This window comes from Archocentrus centrarchus, chromosome 14, assembly GCF_007364275.1.
Source record: "Archocentrus centrarchus isolate MPI-CPG fArcCen1 chromosome 14, fArcCen1, whole genome shotgun sequence".
Classification (NCBI taxonomy): Eukaryota; Metazoa; Chordata; class Actinopteri; order Cichliformes; family Cichlidae; genus Archocentrus; species Archocentrus centrarchus.
The window spans coordinates 5,659,180-5,683,147 of NC_044359.1; the positions used below are offsets into that span (position 1 = coordinate 5,659,180).

Sequence of the window (23,968 nt, forward strand, 5' to 3'; positions counted from 1 at the left end):
TTTGAAAATTCAAGATGATTTGAGATAATCTGCTAACAGAGGTGTAGTGCTGGAGGTTGAACTTGTGATTGAGACATTTCCTGGATGCACTCTCAACCGTTTACCCGACCTTCACCTGTGACTTGAAGAAGCTGCCTAAAAGAGACTGCAGATGTTTAGTTCCTGTGACCGAAGGTTTAACTTGTGATTTCTGGACTTGGCCGCCTTCTTGAACCTTTGACTTCAGGTTCATACAAAGTTCAGATCATGGTGTTTTAGCACCATATGGCAGAACAGACTTGTATGGAAATTAAACCGCCTGCAGGGACTTCTGTTTTCTCTCATTTGCATAAATTGCTTCTTTTCCTTAAAATCCTGTTCGGGCCAGGGCATGATGTCTTTGCCACAAGAAGATTTTTTCCTTCATGTTTCTCTGTGTCAAGCGTTTATCAGCGATTTAACCAGCTGATCTGAGAGATTAATCAATGCAATCAATGCAAATGAGCCTTATGCAAATTAGACAGGAGTAGGTGTTTTTGAGAAGAAAAGGAGGAAGAGGTGAGGGTTGGGAGTTTTTTTGGATTGCACTGCCAGACTTATTAATCTCTTGCACTTCAGTGGCACACCTCATCTTCACGCTGCCTGCTGTGTCCCCCCCCTTCCTGCAAAATTATAGTCAGTAATCTGTTTGGCACTCAGACGAGTCACAGAGGAGAGAGAGGGGGGGGAAACAACAGGAAGCAGGTTTGACAAGAAATAAACAGTTTAATTAGGTTTTTGGCACAGGTAGGTTTCACACTCAAAGCGAATAATTAAATAACATATCTGGATATAACATTTGTATATTTTAAGTTAAATAATCTGATATATAGAATTTGATGTCTTTTCCATGCAGTATTTAGGACAAGCAGACTGTGAAAGTGACACTCAAAAAAACTGTACAAGAATAAATACAAACGTTTAAAAATATTCATGGAGTTCAGCTTCCAATTTTTCACCACTGCAGCGGTGGCGGCGTCCTGTGTAGAGGTAGATATCGCTCATCCACGAACCGTCACAGGAGCGAATTTAGAAGGTTCAGTGATGGCAAAAAAGTTTCTGTATGACTTCACTTTCCGTCAACTCAAAAGTCCACTTTATTAACATGTCCCAGAGTTTACCATGAAAACGCTCCTAAGAAGGTGGTTTTTGCTTGCTCAGATCTAAGTTCTTGATTGGCACTCGCAGCCGGCTACTTTCTAGATCATTCGAGCTGACTTAACAGCCTTCGATGTCCTTATAAAGTGTTCAGGACGGCTGCATGTTTTTCCTTTTCTTTGTTCCCAGTCACAGGTTTGATACAGCAGCCACTCTCTGGCGGCTGAAAGTCTGCTTCCTGATGTTTTCTGTCCTCACTTCCTGTCTTTGTCCGGGCCGCTTCCCCTGCCTCCTTCTCTTCCTACAGGAAAGAGTTCACTGGTGATGCCATTATTCCAGAACTCACACCTTTTTTCCTCAAAGTCAAACCAGCCTTAGCTTTTCACCCTCTCATCAAAGCTCGCCATGCTTTGCATTTGTGTGTGTGTGTGTGTGAGAGTGTGAACTTGAGCGTGAAGCGTAACAGGCACAGCAGGAAGTGCAGAGGCGCTGCTGGCAATCTGCAAGGTCACCTACAGTAAAAAAAACGAAAAAAGCAAACATATAGCAAAAACTCCAACAGTGGAGTTTTAAAACCCCCAGAAAGCTGTAGGACTGCGCTGATGTGGTCCGCCCTGTTTTGTCCTGCATTCTGCTCAGTTTGCAGTTTAACCAGACGTGAAGAGGAGGAGGGTGAGCGCTCCAGATTAGTGCGACTTTCTCTGCATAGGCTCATATCTTTGTTTCTTTGTACTCAGCTTTGAAGGAGTCTTTGATGGCCAGGAGACCGGAGGCCAGGCGAAGTCCCCTCACCTTGCTGTGCCACTCCTGTGACCGACCCCTGAAAGATAAAACACAGATGTGTCAGCGGAAAAACGTGGGATACAGGTAAAGATTAAATGAGAGGCAGACTCTCCTCGGTGCATCAGTACAGATGTTCTCGCCCTCACAAATGGCACAGTACAACAAAAGTGACATCATATCTGCTGCTGCAAACCATGTTTTGTTGTCATTTTAATCAGTCGTACACCTCGCAGTTTTTCTAACTACAGTAATCCCTCGCTACTTCGCGGTTCGCTTTTCACGAACTCGCTGTTTTGCGGGTTTTTGCTGTACTCGTTCTTCACATGCGTAGTACGTGTTGTACAGTAAAGTATATATTTGGTGTATAAGTGTGTGGGGAGGGTTTATAAAAACTTAAAATAGTGTATAACTACTAAAATAATGTATAAGTATTAGGGGTGGGACTTTAACGCGTTAATTTCGATTAATTAATTACGGGGAAATTAACGAATTTAAAATTTTAACGCATTTTAATCGCACTTTGCACCGGAACGTTTCTCAGTGCACGAGTTGCAGGCATACAGATTATATCGACACACGATGTCAAAAATTCAGCGGCCGCATCGTTTGAAGGACCCGGTCCACGTCCTTCGTGGCCCACGAAGACCGGAAGTGAGCAGCTAGCCTTCATATCAGCTGCCGTCACCTCTGCGTAGCTCATGTCGCCTAGCAACCGTGAGTGCGAAGCACAGCTGTGTAAAGCAGCTGTTAAACGGAGAACGAACTTTTTCTCCTTTTTGTGGTTTAATTTTAAGTCTTTAATTCAAAATAAGCTGTTAAAACAAGCGTAACACATTTCAACATCAAGGAATACAGCTGAGAGAATGATTAATTTCCAACTATAACAAGTGAGACATTAATGTTGAATAAAACTATCCAGTTATGATGCTTAACTTTAATTTCAGGAGTTTGCTTATCACAGGAGCACTTCCACCCTTCATTGGTCTGTGTAGGAAACTGGTGGGAAAATAAAATTTTGAAGTTTAAGCTTATTGATTCATTCATCAACCAAACTTAAATTAATATTTATCATGTTAAATATTTAAATGAGATTAAAATGCGATTAATTGCGATTAATTAATTACAAAGCTCCTAATTAATTAGATTAATTTTTTTAATCGAGTCCCACCCCTAATAAGTATTAAAATAAATATAGCGTCCCTACTTCGTGGATTATCACTTACCGCGGGTGGTCCTGGAACACCCGCGGTAAGTGAGGGATTACTGTACAAATTCTGCCACCACAGACACAAGTGTACAGTGGTGTTGTAGGGAGACACTGCAACAATCCAAAAAGATCTGGAATTGCTTTCCTTCTGGTTCTGACTTCTCCCACGCCAGCGCTGATGTGGAGGTTTTGTCTGAGTGGCGACACCTATTGTTCAGGAGAATACTGCAGCAGGTGTCCTCAGTGCTGGTATACTGTGGTGATGTCACTGCGAGCATAAATTGACTATCAAGTTATTTTTCAGACAGTGCCCCCTTTTCACGGGACAGATTTTGTAACAGGAAAAGTAAAGCTGCTTTAAGACTCGTGTTCTCTATCCACGGGTTTCTGGAAGAGCATACGTAGGCTGCCATGACAGACTGCTACTTCCGCTGTACGGTTTTATACTTCCGGTTACCCAAAGTTAGAGCCAGAGTTAATGACAAAAATCGGTTACTTTGTGCTGTAACGGGCGGCTTTATTAGTTGGAACATGAGCTCAGATTCAAATTGTGCTGTTGTCGGTTGTCACTGCATCAGTCTGTACATTTTTTCAAATTATTTTATTCTGTAAATTTGTTCTTTTTCCCCCAAATTATACTACCCAGTTGCACTATTACCGTATTTTTTCCTTATGTTTTAAGTTTTCCTTTAATGTACAGCCTCTCATATTTTTTACGTTATTTTATTAATATTGTGACACTACAGCATACACTGCTGGGACTGTCGATGGTTGTATTTCTGTTTCTAGTTTCTTTTAGCTTCTGCTGGGGAGGGTAAGCAGTGTATGAGTGTGTATGGCTGGATATGCTGTACCTACATTTTGTAAAGCTTAAAATGTTAAAATGAACAGGAATGTTGTGAATGTTGGTGAAATGCATTAGTCAGTCTTCAGTTTGTTTTTCAGTGTGACAGGAGTGAGTACAGGCAGCGTGGTGGGCACATCAGACAGGGTGACGTCAAAAACTCTGAAGTCTCCATCTTCATGTCCCACAGATATGAAACTTCACAGAGCTTTGGCTGAGAATATGAATTAAGTATGTGGAGATTTCTGACAAAGTACGTTTTAGTTATTATGAGTCAGATATGATTACATTTTCCTCATGAATACATTTTGGCTGTACAGTTCTTGCTTATAAGTTCTTCTTCAAACATGTCTAAACTCGAGTAAAAATAGGTGAACGGTAATATCTGAACTTCTGTTTTTCTTGCAGCTTCAGGCTGAAAATCCATGATGTTTACCCTGCCTTCTTCCCCCTCTCGCTGAGGCTGTAACATGTTTAATTTCCTCTGGAGGCGATAGGATCTTCTTCACAGGCCTGTACTGTAAAAAGCCCTGTTGACCTTGATGCAGTGAAAGCTAACAAGCACTTAAAATTAATGCCATAGCAAATAAGCCTGAGACAGGCTGGCGCATCACAGATGTTTAGATGAGAGGAAATTAAAGGCGAGAGGAAGTCAGACAAAGGAAAGAGTGAAGGCACTCATCCCTCTGGGCGTTTTTCACTTCTTTCTTACATGATCACTCTTGCGTAACAGGAGCGCGAGCAGGCCGATGTTTGCCTGGAAATGATATTGGAAATGAAGCTTATTTCAATTCTGTATGCACTCTACGTCGCTCTGGATAACAGTTTCAGTTTCACAGGCGGCTCTTTGTTCAGCACGTACTCATCAGAAAGAGACACGAGTGTGTGATTGTGCGCTCCTTTTCACTTCAGTCGTAATGGGACGACTGAAAAGCCTGCTGAGATAATCACACAGTTGCAGATCAAAACTGTCTTTGCTTTTCTGCCCTCCGCTTGATGTAACAAATCACCATTTTCACTCAGATACTCTGATTTTAGTTCATTTTTGTCATGTGGAGGCTACATTCAGGAAAAATTAGGAAATCAAAAGTGAAATGGTTGAAAATCCTGATGAACTGAGTTCCTTGAAAACAAAATTACAGAATTTTTTTTATTAAACTTGTGGCTCTATGGACAGCAATGTAATAAGTCTATGATTGGTCCTGTCTATCAAAAACTATGGAATGGATGCAATTGTGCACACGTTTCTGGTTCCCAGAGGATACGCCCTACTCACTCAGCATCCTAAATTTTTGGGTGTCTGCTACAGAATCAGCGTATGGCCCTGGTTTACAATTTTTTTCTGGTAACAGGAATTCATGGTTTTCATCTGTGCTTTGATATTGCATATTTTATAGAGTTTAGTGAGGATAGGGTTTATAAGATAAAGTGTTTTCATAGTGGCACAATGAAGTTGCATCCGACCCCAGAAAATGTCTCAACTCCTGGAGGATGGACCGCCATGAAACGTTTGCAGAGGTGTTTCTGGTTTTTGGAAGAATGATCATATTCATGTTGGCGTACATTCTGCTCAAAACCGATGTGATGGGTTGTAGAAATTTTACAGGATAGGGCTCACGCCAACACTACACGCACAAAACTACAGAATTCCATGACACCAACACTGTGATAATTTCTTTAAGACCCATAAACAAATCTACAAAATACATGGCAGTCCATCCTCAAGGACTTGTTGAGACAATATCCTGAGCAAAGATCAAGTCACATGCAGTAAGACAATTTATATAGCGCCAAATCACAACAGTCGCCTCATGGCGCTTAAATGTTGAGACATTGTTTGTGTTGCCACATTTAGGACACTGGAGAGAACAGCGTGCATCTTCTTGGAACCTCCTAATGGTCCAGCCATAGTAGTTGAGCTGTTTCACACAAAAAAGTAAAAACTACTGGTATTTTTTTTTTATAGTTTTTGTTTCAACTACTAGAGGATGGATCACCATTAGATTTTCATGTTCATGGTTCCCAGATGATACATGCCACTTATTTTACTCAGCAGCACACATTTCCCATTTTTATTTTTAGCGTAAAAAATCTCAACTTGATAACAGACCACCATGAACTTTTAGAGACACGGTTCCCAGGGGAGTTATCCCACTTACTTTTTCTATATTATTCCCAGCGAATTACCACACACTTTCAGGCAAACTGCACATTTCACCTACAGGAGCTGCTATGGAACCCCATGCCATGAAGCTCCCAGTGCACAGTTTTTGTGCTGATGTTAATGCCGGAGGATGTTTGGAGCTCTGAAAACTCCTGAATTCTAAGATTCAGGAGTTGTGGTCAGGTACGTCTGTCTATAGTGTATCCATGAAATTCTGTAGAGGTTTACAGAGGATTTATTATAATCAGTTTGGTGGTTTTGATTACCGTATTTTCCGGACTATAAGTCGCACTTTTTTCCATAGTTTGGCCGGGGGATGCGACCTATACTCCGGAGCGACTTATATGTGAAATTATTAACACATTAACCAAAATACTCCAGCCAATTGACATCTCAGTGAACTGGAGCTTTAAGGCAGTCTTGCGTAACCTGTGGGAGCAGTGGATGACGGATGGAGAGCACAGCTTCACGGCAACCGGGAGAATGCGCCACCCAACTTTTCCTGCAACAAAGCATGGGCTTCAGCGACAACTGAAACCATCCTGTCGGGATTCAGAAAGGCCAGAATAATTGGAACTGCAACTGACGACGAGTCTGACAAAAGCGACACAGAAGAGGAAGCAGCGCTTCGTCTACGTACGGAGTGTGTGGAGTTTTTTTTAGAAGTGACACCGAGGATGAAGAATTCAATGGATTGATGGTTTGGTAAACTTGTTAGCATGTTCTTTATGCTATGGTTATCTGAATAACTGTTAATGTTATGTTAACATACCAGACACATACTCAGTTCGTAGTCTATGCGTCATGTAGCTGAATGTGTTACGTTAGCATAACGTAGGTGTAACCATGTTCGGCCTGTTCTTTAATCCATTATTATTCTAAATTGCCTTTCAAGATGAAATTTCGGATTTTATCAAATAAATTAACCCCCCCAAAATGCGACTTATAGTCCAGTGCGACTTATATATGTTTTTTTCTTCATTATTATGCATTTTTTGGCTGGTGCGACTTATACTCCGGAGCGACTTATAGTCCGAAAAATACGTTATGCTCAACAGCACTAGTTCTCCACTTTGCAGTCTTTTTTTCCATTTTTGGCCACGGCGGCTTTTTGTGACAGTGGAGAGAGACAGGAAATGGGGGAAAGATACAGGGGAAGACACGCGGGCAAATCGGCGCCGGGCCGGGACGCGAACCCGCACCGCCCGCCCCGCTGCGCGGCGTGTGTATGTGGTCGCCGGCTTCACCACTAAGCCACCCAGGCGCCCGCTTTGTAGTATTTTGATCTAGAAAACAAAGTTGGCTTTGTATGCATTGCCTGTGTCAAAATAAACAGACATAAAACCACTCGACTGGATCAATTTGGAACAACGCTCTGTGCACGTTAACTCGAAAGCTTACATATGTGCAGAATTTTGGCAGGAATATGCCTCCCTGCTCTCCCTCTGCCTACAGCACCTTCGCAGTGTAGTTTAATGACAGAAATGTGCTCTATGAAAGCGCTCCCGCCACCTGTTTTCTGTCGCACGGAGGCTTAGTTTCATTTAATCAGGGTAGACAAATGAAGCTGCAGGGCTCCGCCGAGTCAGGCTGATCACGTAAGCAGCAGAAAATCTGCAGCAACTTGGTTTCAAAGGGCATGAATCATGAGGAGACCTGCTCCTCCTCAGTTTTCTCATGTGCTCACCTACAGGGAGGTGTTGGAGATGGGTGCTGCCAGAGGTCAAAAAAACAGAATGGGCTCATTTAAGGGAGATAAGATGGACTAAATGCTCTCTCCAGGTATTTCTTCTAACAGGCTTCTCGAGGCCTTAAATTCTCTCAGCTGTTTTGTTGTTACTGCGGCGTAATTCACCCTTTGTTTTTTTTTTTAAAGAATAATTTGGACATTTTACTGTAAACAAATTTAAATGCTTTCTATTACAGGCTCAGATCATTTTAAAATGTCCTCTCACCTTATATCTGTTCGACAGAAGTGCGTCAGTCGGGTCTTCCTGGCTCCTGTGGGCTCCAGCAGGTAGAGGCAGACGTGGATGTGGACCCTGATCCCCTCAACCAGCACGTCAGGATACTCAGTAGATACAGAGGAGAGGAACAGAGGGCCCGAGGACGGGTCTGGCTGCCAGATCCTGAGAAGGGAGAACAGACTGATATGAAAAAAAAACAAAACAACAAAACGAGGCTACTTTTTGGAAACTTATTTTCCTGTTCTTCCCACAAACATGCTGATCGATGTCAGGATTCCTGATTGTGCTTTGGTAAGAAACTTATGTTTGTGGTATGATGCACATGTAGTAACCTGTTATGTTGTAAACTGGTTGGATTTGCTTGAGAAACAAGATTTATTTTACTATATTTTACTATATTGCTCTTCTAGCTGATTGGTCTGATTGGTCTGTACCCCAGAGTGTGTGACTCCAGCTTGTCTGTGTGGTAAACCACAAGTGCACCTGATTCAAACAGGCTCTGCTCCACACAGTCCTTGTTTACAAACCCAAACATTATGGCTAACAGCTGTATTTTCCCATGTCAGTGCAGCTAGCCAACAATGGAGAACCAGTTACTGCTAAAGAGAGACAGTGAAGGTGGGCAGCATATTGTTGGCTTTTAACATAAAATTCATTTTTAGTTTTAATTTCCTTGTTTTCCACTGAGTTTTCAGTTCTGTCACTAGTTAGCTAACATAAACTAATGTAAATCTATTAGCAGCAACCAACCAACCAACCCAGTGACATAATTTTCTTTATTGGCACAAGATGGCGCTGCACACGCTCTTTAAATTTAAACATGTATTTCTTAAACCCAGCTTCACAGACAGTGTTAAATCTGAGTTTTTTAGAGCAGGGCTCCATGGTATAAATGTCCATTATTTATTTTTTTTTAAACAAATGAATTTATTTTTTAAAGATTTTCATCTTCTGTAGGATCCCACGGGTCCTGAGAGCTGCACTAACGTGTTGGTTTGGGTCTCCATGTGTGATTCCTCTGAAAGTAAAGCGCCTCGTCTGCATGCATTATGCATAAGTGGTGATTTTTAGTTCTGACTCAGGGATAACTCAGAGTTCGTGCACACAGTACACACAGAGGAAGGGGAATAAGAAAGGAAAAAGGTGCATCAGCGATGCGGGCCAACTGAAACACAGATACTGTCATGTCTCATCTGACTTCAGGCTTGGATTAAAGTTTCATCAACCCCCCATTCAAACCTCATGCACACAGAAGAGTACGCTCTGTTTCAGTTTAACTCAAAGTGACACTTTGAGGGTACTTTTAGCTTTGACTCCTCTGTCCTCCCTGCTCTGAAGAGCTCAGCGGGTCGAGGGGAACGCTCGGGGGCTCGCTCTGGCTCATTACCTAATTAGCAGGTGCTCCTGTAGGGGCTGGGAGCCCAGGCTGTGGCCCTGGCCCTGAAGGAGGTAGCGGTAAACATCGGCGTCCTTGGACAAGGTCTGGATGACGGTGGCCTGATGAAGGTCTGCCTCCCATAGCTGCTGCTCCCTCAGCAGCCGGTGGAGCAGCTCCTCCTGTGCAGCATCCACCTCCACGGAGCCTCGCCACATCCACAGCGGGCAGCTGTCGTCCATCTGAAAATGAGCAGAGATGATGAACTAGTGCTCGGCAGAGCCTCAAGGATCCTTGTTTGATCTCAGTGTTGCTGTGTTGGATTGATATACAGTAATTAACAACACAAAGCTAACTCCTCCTCAGCAGCCTCAAGTAATTCGGATCTCATCGAAACCCTTCAGTGCGACACAAAATGCTGTCCTGCACTAAATCCACCACCCATCTGCTGCCCCATCATGTTACAGTGACACTAAACCAATCTGTATCATTATGACTGAGTTTAGGGATCTATCCATGGGAGAACTTAAAAATTTTAAAGATGACAAGATAACATACAAGCCAATAATATTGCTGCATGATTCATGACCATTTCAGCTGTGTGAGGGCAGCTGAAATTATTGTAGTAAAGATGTCAGTGAGTGTACTTGTGTGGAGGCAGTAATGCGATATGCAGAAATGTGAGTTCGGATGGGTCCAGAATCTGTCTTTTTTCATACATCATCTGCGGTGTAAACTACTTCTTCCCTGCCTGCATTCACCTTCTTGTAGGCCAGCTCCACATGCTCTGGAGCCGGGTGGCTCTCCCAGCCTCGACTCTTCTCCCTGGCTTCCTTCAGGAGTTGCTGGGTGCTCAGCTGCAGTTTCTGCCTTTTCTCCTCCAAGTCCTCCTCACCACCACTTTGACTGGAGGTAACCAGGCCTCCTCTGGACTCCTCAAAGACGTCTTCACTGGTGGTTAAACTCTGGCTGGGCCAAAACTCTGGAAGCTAAAGGAAGAGGATTTTGATCTTTATAAGTCTTAAAAAATGTCTTTTTATGCTAAAAAGATCCTTTGGATCAGGTTGGTGGTACCTGGAAAAGTCTCTGGACCTCGGTGATCATGTTAGCCAGTCCCTGGGTGGCAGCCAGGTTCTCACTCAGGTCTCTCTGGTCCGGGCGGCCCAGGCTGTACTTCCTGTGACTGGACCTACAGCAACAACACGACAGCAGCAAATTCAAGTTCATCGTGCCATTTATCATCTCCTTTTAAAAGAAAATTCACTTAAACACAGCAAAGCCTGAGTACCTTTGGTCATTAAGAACAAAGTTGGTTCTCTTTCCCAACTTTCTCTCATTCTTTTCAGCATAAAATGCTCTGATCTTCCAGCTGTCACATTACTGTAATCAGTGTTCATCAGCATTGTCGTGCTCATTCACTGAGACACCCTGGCGCCCAGGGGTGGAAGAATTTTAATACCAAATAAGACTTTAGCTTCAAATTAATTTAATGTCTTTTAAAACTTTTTAAGGACCCTGCAACTCTGTGCTTTTATTTTTGGGAGGAATGTGTCAGCTTTCCAGCATTATGCTTTACGATGAATATGCAAGGAATTACCACTTTCAGAAAGTTGTGCGTTTTGGGGAAACTTTCACATTGCATTTACTAAGTTTGACGGGTAGATTCACAGGAAGTTTTTTTTTTTCCTTTAAGTTTTCTCCTTCAAGTTGTTTTAGTTTGTTGAGGATAAGAAAAAGTTATAAAGATATGAGCTTTTTCACTGAGAAATTACACACCACTTCAAGCAAACCCAGCAGGTCAGATGCATTAAAAAGACTATAACGCTGTGAGAGTGGTGACTTCTGTCAGAGCAGAAACACAAGATGAGATTTCAGAGATCTGTGGGAAACCGCGGTGAGCGGCAGTCTTTTTTTTTTCCCCGAGTTATTGTTCCAAGCACAAAGTGTGACACGCTTTCTGACGGGCCGGGACTTTAGCTTGAGGGAGAAAGGGAGGCACAAAGTGCTGATTGTGTCACTTCCATCATCCGTCCCGTCAGCCTGAAGGGAGGAAAAAAAGCAAAGTGGAAAGAGGAAGAGGTGGAGATGAAAAGGAAAAGAAGGGAGGGAGGAAGAAGGTAGAGAAAGGAAAGCTGAAAGGAGGGTGATTATAAGAATGACAGACGAAAGAGGAGGCAGAGGAGGAGATATATGAGGAAAGAATGAGCAGCGCGAGGGTGGATAGAGAAAGGAAGGCTGACAGACACAAAACAAAGGATGAGGGGAGAGGTTTATTTGTGTAGCACCTTTCAACACAAAGGCAATTCAAAGTGCTTTACATAAAAGGCTCAGAGAAAGTTAAAAAGAAAAAGATAAAACTTAGAGCAATATAAGACTAACAGAAAGAAGAGTTGTAGTAGATGTCAGCTCTTCCCACAGTTTCTTCCATAAAAATGGAGCCTGAAAAAAAAAAACGAATGCAGCTTTCCATGTTTCTGTCATGCATACGGCATTTACCATCAGTCTCACGCCAAGAAAGAAGAAGCCTTGTACTTTATGGGGAAAAAGAAGTTAAAAACAGACGTTTTTAGTCTTACCATAAGGATTCTTCCATGTTTGAGTATTGACATTGGTCCAGAAATACCTTCGATCCCAAATGCCATTTCACCGCTTGATTTCCTGAAGGTGCGTGACCAACAGTTATTGTAGACTATATCAGAGCTTAAATTAAGCTCCATATGTGCACCCCCCCCCCTTTAAGTTAACAGATGTCTTCTTTATGTAAACCAGAATGAGGAAAAAAAAAATTTAACTTCACAATCTGTGTGACTCCAGATAGAAAATTTATCATATTAAACATGTTTGACTTTATCAGAAAGTGAAGAGGAGAAAAAAACCAACTTAAGATAGTTCTGATTGTGTTTTATGACCTTCTTACAAATGATTTTATTGTGATATTAAACACTCATTTGAAGCACAGAAGTTTCTAGATAAGGCAGTAGGTGTAAGGCCGGCATTAGGCACAAGATAAAATTTACAGTGAGCAGATTTTTTTAATGCATTCATTTCTTTCATTCACATGATGCACCCTTTGAGAGCCTTAACTACTACTGAATTATAGCCAATAATTCACTGCTGAATGTTTGCATTTTTAAAAATAAATGACGAAAATACAGTTTTATCCAGTTTCTCTCTTATAGCGGACACGTGAATTCAAAAGAGGTACAAATCAAGTCACAAATTTACTATACAGCAGACACAGCTGGAGTCAGATCTGTCATCAAAATGTACTTCATATTTTTATATTACAGAACGCCCTCATTTCATCTTGTTTTTCTGTGTTTTCTAAACTTCATTTTCAGTTTGAAGCAGACGAGTGGCAGAAAATATACTATTCCTACGACTAGAGTGAAGCTGAGGTCAGATGGAAATCTGTGGCGGTTACATAATTTGTTCTCTGTGTAAACTCTGCCGAAAGCTTTTCTCTTGCAGAGAAAAAGCATATGAAAAAGATTCATCTGGTCTAGAGGTGATTGTGATCCGTTAGAGCGGAGAACTTCGGAAAACTGTCATCCAACAAGGCAACAACAAGGAAGAAAAAGCGCTTTTGGCACCTAAATGAGCAACCTACCCTGTATCCTTTCAGATAAACAGGCACACACAAAGTCAAGGTGAATCCAGGACGATGACTATATCAGCTACTTTTTGTGAGTTCAAATGGTACCTACCACAGCTGTGAAACTACCAATTCTGATCGATTATTGAATAGATTTTTGAGAGGTTCTGGTCTTTAATATGAAAAATCACTGGTGCTTCATGAAAAATTAATTTCATTTTATCGAAACAGCATTATCATCGTTATCTAGTTGGAGGAGAAAATGGTGTTTAGTTTTATGTTTAAGGACACACACAGGCTGAGACATGTCAGAAAAATCAGTTCCAGGGCAACATATCAAATAAACAATTTGCAGCAAATGGGCTAAATGCTGCAAAACAAGCTGCTTAGGAGATCAACAGCTCTCAGAGAAATCTCAGTTCTTCTGATCTCCATCTTCTTTCATTTTAGGCCAAAACTGAAGCAACACACACACACAGAGTGGACTCCACACCTCCAGCTCTTTATGTAACTGCTGTTAAAACTTACATAACTCTGACAATGTGGGTCAGACGCCTCACACCCTCTGTCTGTTTCTATATTGAGATTGTGTGACTTCCCATCATTAGTGAAACATCTGATCTCTGTTTTCAAAAGATGCTTAAAAGAACCGATTAGATAACTGAAGCCCCAGAAACACATTTTAAGACTCACCTAGCTGCATTTGCGTCCCTCTTCAGGGTGTTGAGATGGAAAAGAGATGGTGCCAGGCAGACGGCGAGGTTTGTCGGAGTCATTTGGTTCTCATCCACGCAGGCCACAACATCACTGAGGAAGCAGAGCAGCGTCCGCAGCGCCTCCCTGTTCTCATCCGGAAGTAATAAAATGGCTGCCTGAGCTGCTACCAGCTGCTGATCCTTTGGAAAATCTGCATGAAGAACAAGGTTATTATTTTCCTGAAGCCAATTTGTACAAGATTTTTTTTTTAATGGCAAGATTAAAGTCTTTACACTTTTTTCTGATTACAGGCAGTCGCACGTTAGTAAAGTAAATGGGTCAGGGAACATCAACATGTAGGGTGAGAAAATGTTAATAACAGTTTGTTTTTGATGTAGAGATCTTAGTCAAACTGCTTGTTCTCCATGGTAATCAATGAGAATTGAGCGTTGTCTGCTCACATTGGTAAATGTGTAGGAAGGACTCGCAGAGTTTGCTGGTGAAAATTGGTTCTGGTAGGTCTCTGAAGAACTGCTTCACCATGTCAGCCACATCGAAGGCAGACTGACCCTCGTATGATACTTCATCTGGATCAGACTCCACCTGTTCACGGAGGTACTGGATGCGAGACTTCACCCCTGACTTCCGGAAAAGACCCACCTGAGAGAAAGTAATACATTAAAAGTTTTCATCCTCTTCATACAAGGTCCCAGAAAAATGTATAATACAGTTTACGTGTGCAAAACCCCCCAAAACAAAACATGTTTGAGGGGCCATTAGGGGTACTAAAAATGTATCAATAGTGACAAAAGTTTCTCTAAGGGCTGATACTGAATCTCTTGAAATTCCATAATCACTATCAGAAAAACTTTTGTATATTTCTCAAGAAATAAATTGGAAAGTATGCAAGGGGTCATTTTTGACACATTAGGGGGGCCGGGGTACCCTCAGAGGGATTCAAGCCGAATCAAACGACATTCATATTATTATTATTATTATTATTAACAATAATCATGGGATATTGAATAAGTTACCAAACAGTTTTAATCAAAATGAGTGGAATTTGCCATTTTTACCCTTTTGTGGGGCCCCAGATATTTAATCAGAACATCAAGTTTAACTTTTGCTCTTTGACCCACGATGAATGTTTCTGCCAAATGTGAGAAAAATCCACTAAATGATTTTTGTGTAATTTCCGGACGGCACAGAGCGCACCGTGCACAACAGATGACATCAGTGCTCTGGACCTCTGGTCCACAGGACTAATAAACTGCCGCTTTAATCTTCAGCCACCCGACTGCTTAAAAGAACCCAAAAGCTTTCAATTTTAGGTCAAAATGATTGTGAGATTCAATCTGAAAAATGTAACAATGCTTCCACACAGAGCACTAAGTGGAAACATGCGTCAAAGCATTGGTCTCATTCATAGTGAACAGCTTAATTATTTTAAAGCACATTTTAAAGCTGAAACATTAAAAACAGGTGGCTTTTACAAGTGGAGTTCTCTACTGGTATTCTGATTAACAATTTATAATCTGATTGTTTTATGAAAACTTGTCAGCCTTCATCACAGTTTACACCCAGTCAAATATTTGTGCGCCATAAAAAGGCCTCTTTAAGGGCAATATTTGGATTTTTTTACTTGACCCTTAACTCATTTTCTTGAAAAAAAGAAGAAGCAAAAATTGCAGTAATTTAAAAGCCAAAGTGAAAGTTTACTTTTCTGTTTTGGTTTACTTAAACTGGTTCCCAGTATCGCCAAAAGCACATATGGCCATGAAAACTGCTTTAAAGAATTTTTAAAATAGTCTCTTCAACTTTTCAGAGAACAAATGGCCAATGGATAACAGTCTCAAAGAGATTTCATCAGACTGCGTATCACATCTTGTTTAACACCACTTCTAAAAATCCCAGCACACCTTTTAAATGGGGGTTTTATTTAGTTACCTGGTCCAAACAGTTGGTCCTCAGGTAGACCAGAGCTCGGAGGATGCAGGGAGGGATTGGTTCTCCTGTCTGCTGGGCACTGATGAGTAGAGGAACCCCAAACACTTGACGGCCTTTCACCTCCATCGCCCTGGTCTTCCTTGGGGGTTTAGGAACAGTCCTACAGGCGAAAGAAAGGCCCTCCGTTAGACTCCAAAATATGCTGGAAGCAATCAACAAAGTTATGGAAATTAATGTATACTCAGAAATTGTTTTGCAGGCGTCCCAAGCATGTGTAATCTCAACCAGTCAAGTGTTAAACAAAAAAAAAATCTGTTTGGAAATGTTTCCTTTTGAAGGGAGAGCCAAATAAACAATTTTTGATTGCATAAGTCCCTGGTGGTCGCTAGAATGTGTGTGCCATTCAAAGCAGCGCTGCAGGAAAAGCACTGAGAAACTGTGGACGTTGATCAAAGAGATCTGAACTTTTGAAAGGACTGTTAAAGTTTACTTTTGTTTCTGAACTGGTACCAGCATCTTTTTAATGACTGACTGATTGCCTTTTAGCTGGGAATTGTAGTGCTGAGTGCACTTGGAATAAAACTGCAGTCTTTTAATGCAAATTAAACATATTCTCCATTATTTGGCTCATTATCTCTAAAGGTTCTAAAACCATGTGTCACCTCTGAAGCTTTTTAGAAAAAGGACAAATGTTTTAGACGAGTTTTTCTGGTGCCTTTCCTGTTCCTTCATTTTTCCTTGCAGCATCTCTTGGAAACAAACCGGCTATTTTGAGCAAAGTGCCTCCGAGTATCAGGCGCCCCAATCAGCAGTTAATTGCCATATTTTTAATCATCAAGAGCTCGCTTTGGCATCAGTGATTAAATCAATGAAATGAGAAGACTTGATCGAATTGTTGAAGCCTGGAGGTGTTTTTCTTCTTTTTCTCCTAACAGTGATGAAGTGATGGCTACACTTATTCACTCTTTGCTATACAGAATTACATCTCTGTTTATAGACTCAAACAGCCACCTCTGCTGTTCCTCTAGTGGCCACTTGAGGCTGGTTCCAAAAGTCCGTAAATCCCCACAGACTCCCATATTAACATGTCCAAGTTTGCAGCAGAAATAGACATATTTACAGTGTGCTACAAAAAACAATTTGGATCTCTATTTATAGGGTGAAGCTATCCACACTAAATGTATATCCCAACAGCAACTTCATATTTATTTGGTACGAATAAAAGAGGACATATTTTTAGATGAAGGAACATTATTTTCAAATAATATGAGTGAGAACAAGTAATTTATACTTCAGAGTACTTTTTAAAACTCCTGCTTTGCTCCACAAATGTTAACTTGATGTTTTCTTCATTTATACCTTATAAGTCATTTCTGCCACTTTGCTTCCATGCTGTTTATTAGACTTTAAACTCTATTAAATGGAGCAGTTTAAAATGCTAAAATGGAGCATAGGAAGCTTTTTTCCAACCTGCTCCCACAGAGGATTTTTTTTCCCATGTTTCCCTTCAAACACATGCCTGATCCTTAAAAATTAAAGACGAATATCTATGGGGAGTAATTTCAGGAGGGTTTTCTGTTTCCACATCCAGCCTTATCTCATTGAGCGTAACACCCTCGACCAAAAGGAAATTGGTTTTCTACCAGAGTAAAACAAGCAGGTTACATGTTTACCCTAGCCCAAATTAATAATAAAAAAAAACTCATAAGTGATCAGCAGAGTAAACAAGCAGAATGTTTGAATGTTTTATTCTAATGAAAAATGAATTTGTCTCAGTTCTGAATAAGGGTTCACTCCAAAAACGCTGCGTAGGAGGCACTGATCTCATTACAACCATGTATGTCAGTAATAAGTGAAGCCCTACATTTCAAGCCAAAGCAAAGCTGCAGCTTGACTTTAACACTCTTCATAAACATAAACGGGCATCAGTTTCTGCTTACCATATCCTCCCCATTTGTTTGTAGAGCTCCTATAGTAACACTGACATGTGCTTCTGCCAGGAAGGACTTAAATTTATTATCTACCATCCAAAAAATGTCTTCAACTGAGCTAAATTCTGCTGAAAAACTGAAAGGACTAGATATAACTGGATATACTTTATCTATTCACCTTCTTTAGTCTTCATGATACTGTAAATATGTAGCTGCAACCTGTGAATAGGTAGCTGAGCTTAGCACAAGCACTGAAAACCAAGTGGCGGCAAAATGAAGTAAATATACCAAAAACTACAGTTCCTCAGTTTACCACTTGAAGTTTCCTCCCTCCAAAAGTGAGTCAATCCCCAGAGACTCATTAAGATTTACAACTTTACAGTAGAACGAAACACAATAGCACTAATTATCAAGGGTCTATGCGTTACATGTGAACAGTCAGTGAGTACAACTTAGCAGCCTCTTGTCCAAAACTGTTCACTTGTTTTAATTTTACCCAAAAGGGCATTGTTACATTCACTCTCTTTTAATCCACTTTATCCAGTATTATTTTGTCTAATTTATTTTGCTCTTCATTTTATTTACATATTTTATTTTACTTCATTGTCTTTTTAAGTTCATTTTTTATTACTTGTTCAAATTACGTTGTGCTCTGTCTTATTAATGCCTTGTCAGCCACGTTGAATAATATTGTTTCAGTTGTTTCTTTGTGTTCATATAAGATGCGTAAGTGAAAACTAGGGATCAGATATTCGCCATTTCTCACATTATGTGTATTGATTTTTTTGTTCTATTCAATTTCGATACATTGATTTAAAAATGCGCGGATGCAGCAGTCTCCCTGTTCACCAATCACCACCATAGACAGGATAAAAGATATAAATGCTTTGACACTCTAAAGGGAGAGGATGCAGTGAGTAGAAATGATCGGACTGATTTCTAATGAAAATAGATTCCAGGTGAGGCACTGGCAGTCCCTGTGTTTCTTTTTTTTTGGATGGGAGTTTATTCTTCTTGCAGTGTGTTGCTGCTCCTGTGTTTTTGTTTTTTTTCCTGGGCAAAGCAAGGTTGCACCTGAGCAATGAATAATGAATGATTTTTCTAAATAGGCTGCCTGAAATATTTACCCTCCACCCGCCCACCTGCCCTCCTTCCCACAGTTGTTTCCTTGAAAAAGTTTCTCTGCACATCTGTGCAGTTTTTTTTTCACCTTCTCGACCTGCGCTGAACCCTCCTCACTTTTATTTTCATGCATGAAATCACCTGCTAAGCTCCATCCTTTCACACTTCTTACCAGTTCCAGCCCTGCTTGCTGGATGGGGAGTACTTGTCCATCAGAGCAGTGAGTTTGAGCAGTGACAGCTTCTGGAGCAGGAGGAACTGGGAGGCGGACTGGTTCTCCACGCCTGGACTGGAGGGCAGGGAGGGCAGGCTCTGCTCGCTGGACCAGAGGAGCTGTTGGCTCACCCTGCTGGAGACAGGAATAAACGTATCATGGTGTGAAGCAGCACAGTTGAAGGACCCCTTCAGAATCAGCTGATTTTTTTTTTTTTTTGTTTGGAATAACTTACGCATTTTTAATGAAACCATGCAAAGGGGCCTGAATTACACAGGAGTGGTTTGAAATTTGGGGCTTTTTAAACATTTCTGAGCCATCATAACTTCATAAGTACAGGAGATATCCACATGAAGTTTTCAGGGCTGAAAAACACATTTAAACACATTTAAGGGAACAGAAACAAGCATTGGTACCCTGGATGTTTGATCTGTTTTCTGATAATTCACTGGAGAAAATGTGGTATAGGTGGCTGCTCAAAACAAGTTAGAGCATATAAAAGCATATAAACAGGTCTCCTTTGTGCCTACATTTTGATACCAGGTTCATCTTGTGATTTCTTCTGGGTCTAAATAATTTTCCTATATAGTCCACTTTAAAAGGCCCCTAACTCTGAAAATATTCCTAATTATGAAGGCGTGGAATATTTCTGCATGTTTTAGAAGAAATTCCCGGGGCTGCAAAAGGGTGTTTGTCCATGAATCACTTTAATAATTTCATAATATTATTTGTTAAAAAAATACTACTACATGTAGCTTTGTTAGCAATAGAAATTAAAGTAAGAATCAGATAGACTTACAGCATTAAACTTCTGAGTAATTCAACAGGTTTGTCCTCTAGGGAAGGACTCACGTGTACATGTTTTAGGTTTCCTGCCTCTCATTGAGTTTGAATTGCCAAATTTAGCCATTTAGTATGGAAGCTGGTTTGTACGACAGAGTATTGGGGCCACATTGAGAAAAAAAAATTGTGCATTTTGAGAATAAAGTCAAAATTTAGAGAAAAAAGTCGAAATGCTATTTAAAGAAAAAAGTCAAAATATGGAGATTAAAGTTGTCATTTCAAGTCAAACAACTGCAACGCCATGTGTGCCATACCTTCTCCCAAATGTCTTGTGTAGATGAGTTAGTGAAACTATACTTTAAAAATCAGTTTTAGTAACAAGGAAATTATTTCTCTTTCAGTACATGAACACAATGCAGTGATAAGTATGAGGACATTAAAGAGATGGTGCAGAAAGCTGCATGTGCTCAGAAGGAAAACAAAACAAAACAAAAACACACAAACTGGCAATAGACCGATGCAAGGATATCAATGGTTGCACCTTTGTGCAGTACAGAGGGGATATGTTGAATCACAAGACACAATAAGGCAGCTGATCAAGTTGTTTCATCTACCCAAGGTTTTTGTAGAGAGTGTAGCAGCAGCTTGAAATTTTGACTTTATTCTCAAAATGCACAATTTATTTATTTTTTCCTCAAAGTGGTCCTTATGTGCCTTCATAGTTTCTGCCACTGAAGAAAAATTATTTTCCATCTGCAAGTCAAAATTTTGGGTATCTCGAAATTTTGACTTAGTTTTAAGTAACTCAACAAAATGAGGGAGAGTTTATCATCATGATGAACACAGAAGACTTAAACTTTGGCCATGTTTAATGTGAACATCCACCAGTGGAACAGAATATATATCACAGAAAACAAGGAAATGCAGAATATGGTGACTTTAAGATGAATGTGTATATCCATTCATTGGGATATTTTAGTGTTGGACAAACTACACTGCTAGTTTGCAGCAGCAACACACACACACACACGCACACACATATTATCTATAATGCAACAAACAGCAGGAGAGGAGAAAGAAGCAGTGCCCATGAGCAATACACCAATGACATGGCTGACTTTACATTACAGGAAAGGCATCATTACTTTTTATTGCTCTATATCTGAAAACAAATATGCAGCATGAGGTTGCTGCTTTTATCTTTAATGCCTCACATTAAATTTACTCTTACTTTGGTTGATGCCTGAGGGAGAAAATCCCCATAACTGTCATATTAGCACCCAGCGTACACTCACAGTGTCCCGTTCTACTCCAAGCATCCGTAATGTCTGTACAGCCTGAGTTTATCCTGATCAGCTTTTAACAGCGCTTGTGAAACATTTTGAGTTACATAGCTTGTTTACACTCACCTGCTCTTTCGCCGACGTAATGTGTTTGGCTCCAAGGGTACCTTCTCACAGGACTCTGCCTCCTCCTCCTCCTCCGACAGCTGCACCTCCAGGTGGACATGGCTGGGGGAAGAGGGGCAGGGAGAGGCAGCTGAGGAGCCCTGAGCAGGTGAGTCCTGAGAGGAGGAAGAGGAGGAGCCTCTTCGGCTGTCCTCTTCAGACAAATTTTCAGACCAGGAGGAGACCAGCTGCTGGAGGTCACTGATTTTCTCCAAAACACTGTCCAGAGCAGAGAAAACATCCTCACCTGCGAACATGCGACTCACCTGAGAGAAATAAAGATGTTGGAAAGATACCCAACAAAAATAACTATTAGTTAACTGTTGTTTTGTTTAGTAAGTGAGCAACAAAAAGTGGCTAGATAGCAATGACTATTTCCCGTGCCCTCCCTGGATACACCAACCCATTTAAAAAAAATCCAGAGAGCACTCCTGGGTCACATTTTTACTAATGTGGAGAATACGTTTTCCAGTGACTCATTAAGTTTATAATGGTGAAATGATTATTAGAAAAAAAAAATATCACTACAAAATCTCCCCGTTTAAAAGACAATTCTGTACCTACAGGTGTAGGTGCAGAATTTCTTATTTAACAGAAAACACACCAAGCTGGAACAAAGCAGAATTCTTTATTCCTTTAAATCTATTTGGTTTGGGTGACTTCAGTAAAAAGTAGATTATTTAGATCTTCTCCACCCTTCCATGCACAAACATGGAAAGTATAAGGCCAGGAGAGTAGCAGCAAGACCCTCATACGTAACTGCAAGTGTGGATTTAAGTCAGACACAGCATGAAAAGGAAGAGCTGCGATGGAGTGAGGTTGCAAAGAGGCTTGCAGGTGTGCAACAGCTGTGGGCACATTAAAGCAGCTTTAATAACTGAGATTGCCAGGATTGCAACTTACGCTACACTCAGTTACATTTATCTTTTGCAGCGCTATTGTTCAGATTTCTCAGCTTGGAGGTCTTTAAAGACACATTGTACCTTTTGGTCGCTATAATGTTTGGCTATGTGCCAACAAAATCACAAATTATTAAAATATAATGCGAACATTACCCTGCTATATGACTTCTCTTTCTGAAAAAGCAGATTTTCCAAATTAAGTCTTTTTTTTTTGCTGTTGTTGTATTTTCTCCAGACTCATGGAGGGGAAAAAATGTTGGGACTCAATTTCCTAATAACTTCAGTATTACTTTCATAGCTGTCAGATTTTAGTCAGATTGGTTTCCACCTTTTTTCCAAATGGCTCATCTCTTTCAGACAGAATGACCTCTTAAACAGAGTAAATTGTCAGTGATGATCGCACAGTTTCGATCTAAAAAAATGGGATTTGAAACAAGTTCTCACCAATAATTTTGGGCTTCATGGGGAAAATTATAACTCCATATGGAGCTTAGCTTACCCCCCCCCCCCCCCCCCCCAAAAAAATATTACCAGCTTCTTTTAATAGACTTTCATTTGAGATTTCATATTTTTAGTAGAGCTACAGCAGAGACAAAGGTTAACAGAGAGAGAGAGACTCCTTTTCTTGCCTGTTTTAAATTAGATTTGTAGGTTTAATTTTAAACCATTGTTACACAAAAACAAACATAATAAAATAAATTATATCATTATTTACTGCATATCAGTATCATTTTGAAACAATGTCTCCCCTATACAATTATATAATCCCAGTTAGGAGCACAAAACTGATTGGAAATTAAAGTGTTCATTGTGCTCATTTCCAGCTTCATATTTATACTAGGCCTTGGTGCAGCCCTATAGTTCTTCCTCTGTCTGAATAAGAATTTTTCTCTCCCTTCCCCTTCACTTTAAGCCAACTGGCTGAGCAAACAGAAGTATTTATAGTATAAATCAAAAATAAAAATCCAGTAACCATGTTTAAACCAACCTCTGACTCCTCACTCATTCGTTCTGCATCGCTGGTGCTTCCACCACTGCCGCCTTCGCTTTCAGACAGCTGGTGGTGGTCGGGCACGTTGTCGTAGACGCTCAGCCGGTGATCGAGTGTTGCAAGTGGGCTTGGGACATCACAGGACGTCGTGTTAATGCTTGCCAGGGATGAAATCCCACGGCGGCAGCTCTGTCGCGTCCGATAACCATGGAAGCTCCCGGTCCTCCAGTTCACGGAGGTGTTGTCGATGATAGGGGACAGGATGGCGTGTTTGTGTGTGAGCGAGGCGGGAAAGGTCCCCGGTTTGTGCCCGTGAGGAATTGTGAAAACCACGTTCTGCTGGCTGCTGCTGTTGTTGTTGTTGTTATTGATCTGGTTTCTGTAGTCCTGGAAAGGATCAGTGAAGGAATAATGGATTCAGTGAATAAAGCAGAAAACCACGATTTACTGTTGGCAACCAAGAGAGTCGGGGAAGATCTATGTTCTTGAGTTACATTACAGTTCATTCAGAAACTAGAAATAAAAAGAACTTAATACATGGAACAAAGTCAGCTAATGTACAGGTAAAATCAAAGGTTTTGTGGAGTCGTCTCCAGGGACGGACCTCTGTTCCTGTGTGGTTCTGGCTGTTCCGGGTCCCGCCGCTGACCCCTGCACTGCTGCTGGATCGTTTGCAGTTGCTCCTGACCCGAGTGACTGGGCTGGGCGTGCTGACAGTGCTGTTGCTCTCTGAGTGGCTGTTACTGCTGCTGCTGCTGATAGTGTGAGAAGATGGGGGTGACGAAGATGCACAGCTGCTGGGATGATGCTGCAAACTGGAGACAATCAGGAAGGTAGAAGTTAAAGATACATATGGTTAACGATGTAAGAGTAAACGCTGGGT

General features: G+C 41.0%; 1 protein-coding gene across 3 annotated transcripts in view; it reads right to left on the reverse strand.

Moving 5' to 3' along the window:
- Positions 1-763: 763 nt before the first annotated feature.
- The window catches only part of LOC115792643 (rho GTPase-activating protein 7), a 126,802-nt gene continuing 103,597 nt past the window's right edge, over positions 764-23,968 (reverse strand). For 2 of the 3 annotated variants that reach the window (XM_030747256.1, XM_030747258.1), the window contains exons 6-17: positions 23,690-23,900; positions 23,083-23,472; positions 21,154-21,458; positions 18,920-19,096; positions 15,695-15,854; positions 14,209-14,407; positions 13,745-13,958; positions 10,531-10,645; positions 10,218-10,445; positions 9,469-9,698; positions 8,070-8,243; positions 764-1,936 (exon numbers count right to left, since the gene is read on the reverse strand). In XM_030747256.1, the coding sequence (XP_030603116.1) occupies positions 1,828-1,936; positions 8,070-8,243; positions 9,469-9,698; positions 10,218-10,445; positions 10,531-10,645; positions 13,745-13,958; positions 14,209-14,407; positions 15,695-15,854; positions 18,920-19,096; positions 21,154-21,458; positions 23,083-23,472; positions 23,690-23,900 (2,512 nt within the window). In that variant the 3' untranslated portion in view covers positions 764-1,827. The remainder of the gene's footprint in view (positions 1,937-8,069; positions 8,244-9,468; positions 9,699-10,217; positions 10,446-10,530; positions 10,646-13,744; positions 13,959-14,208; positions 14,408-15,694; positions 15,855-18,919; positions 19,097-21,153; positions 21,459-23,082; positions 23,473-23,689; positions 23,901-23,968) is intronic. The other variant, XM_030747257.1, reaches the window with a different exon arrangement.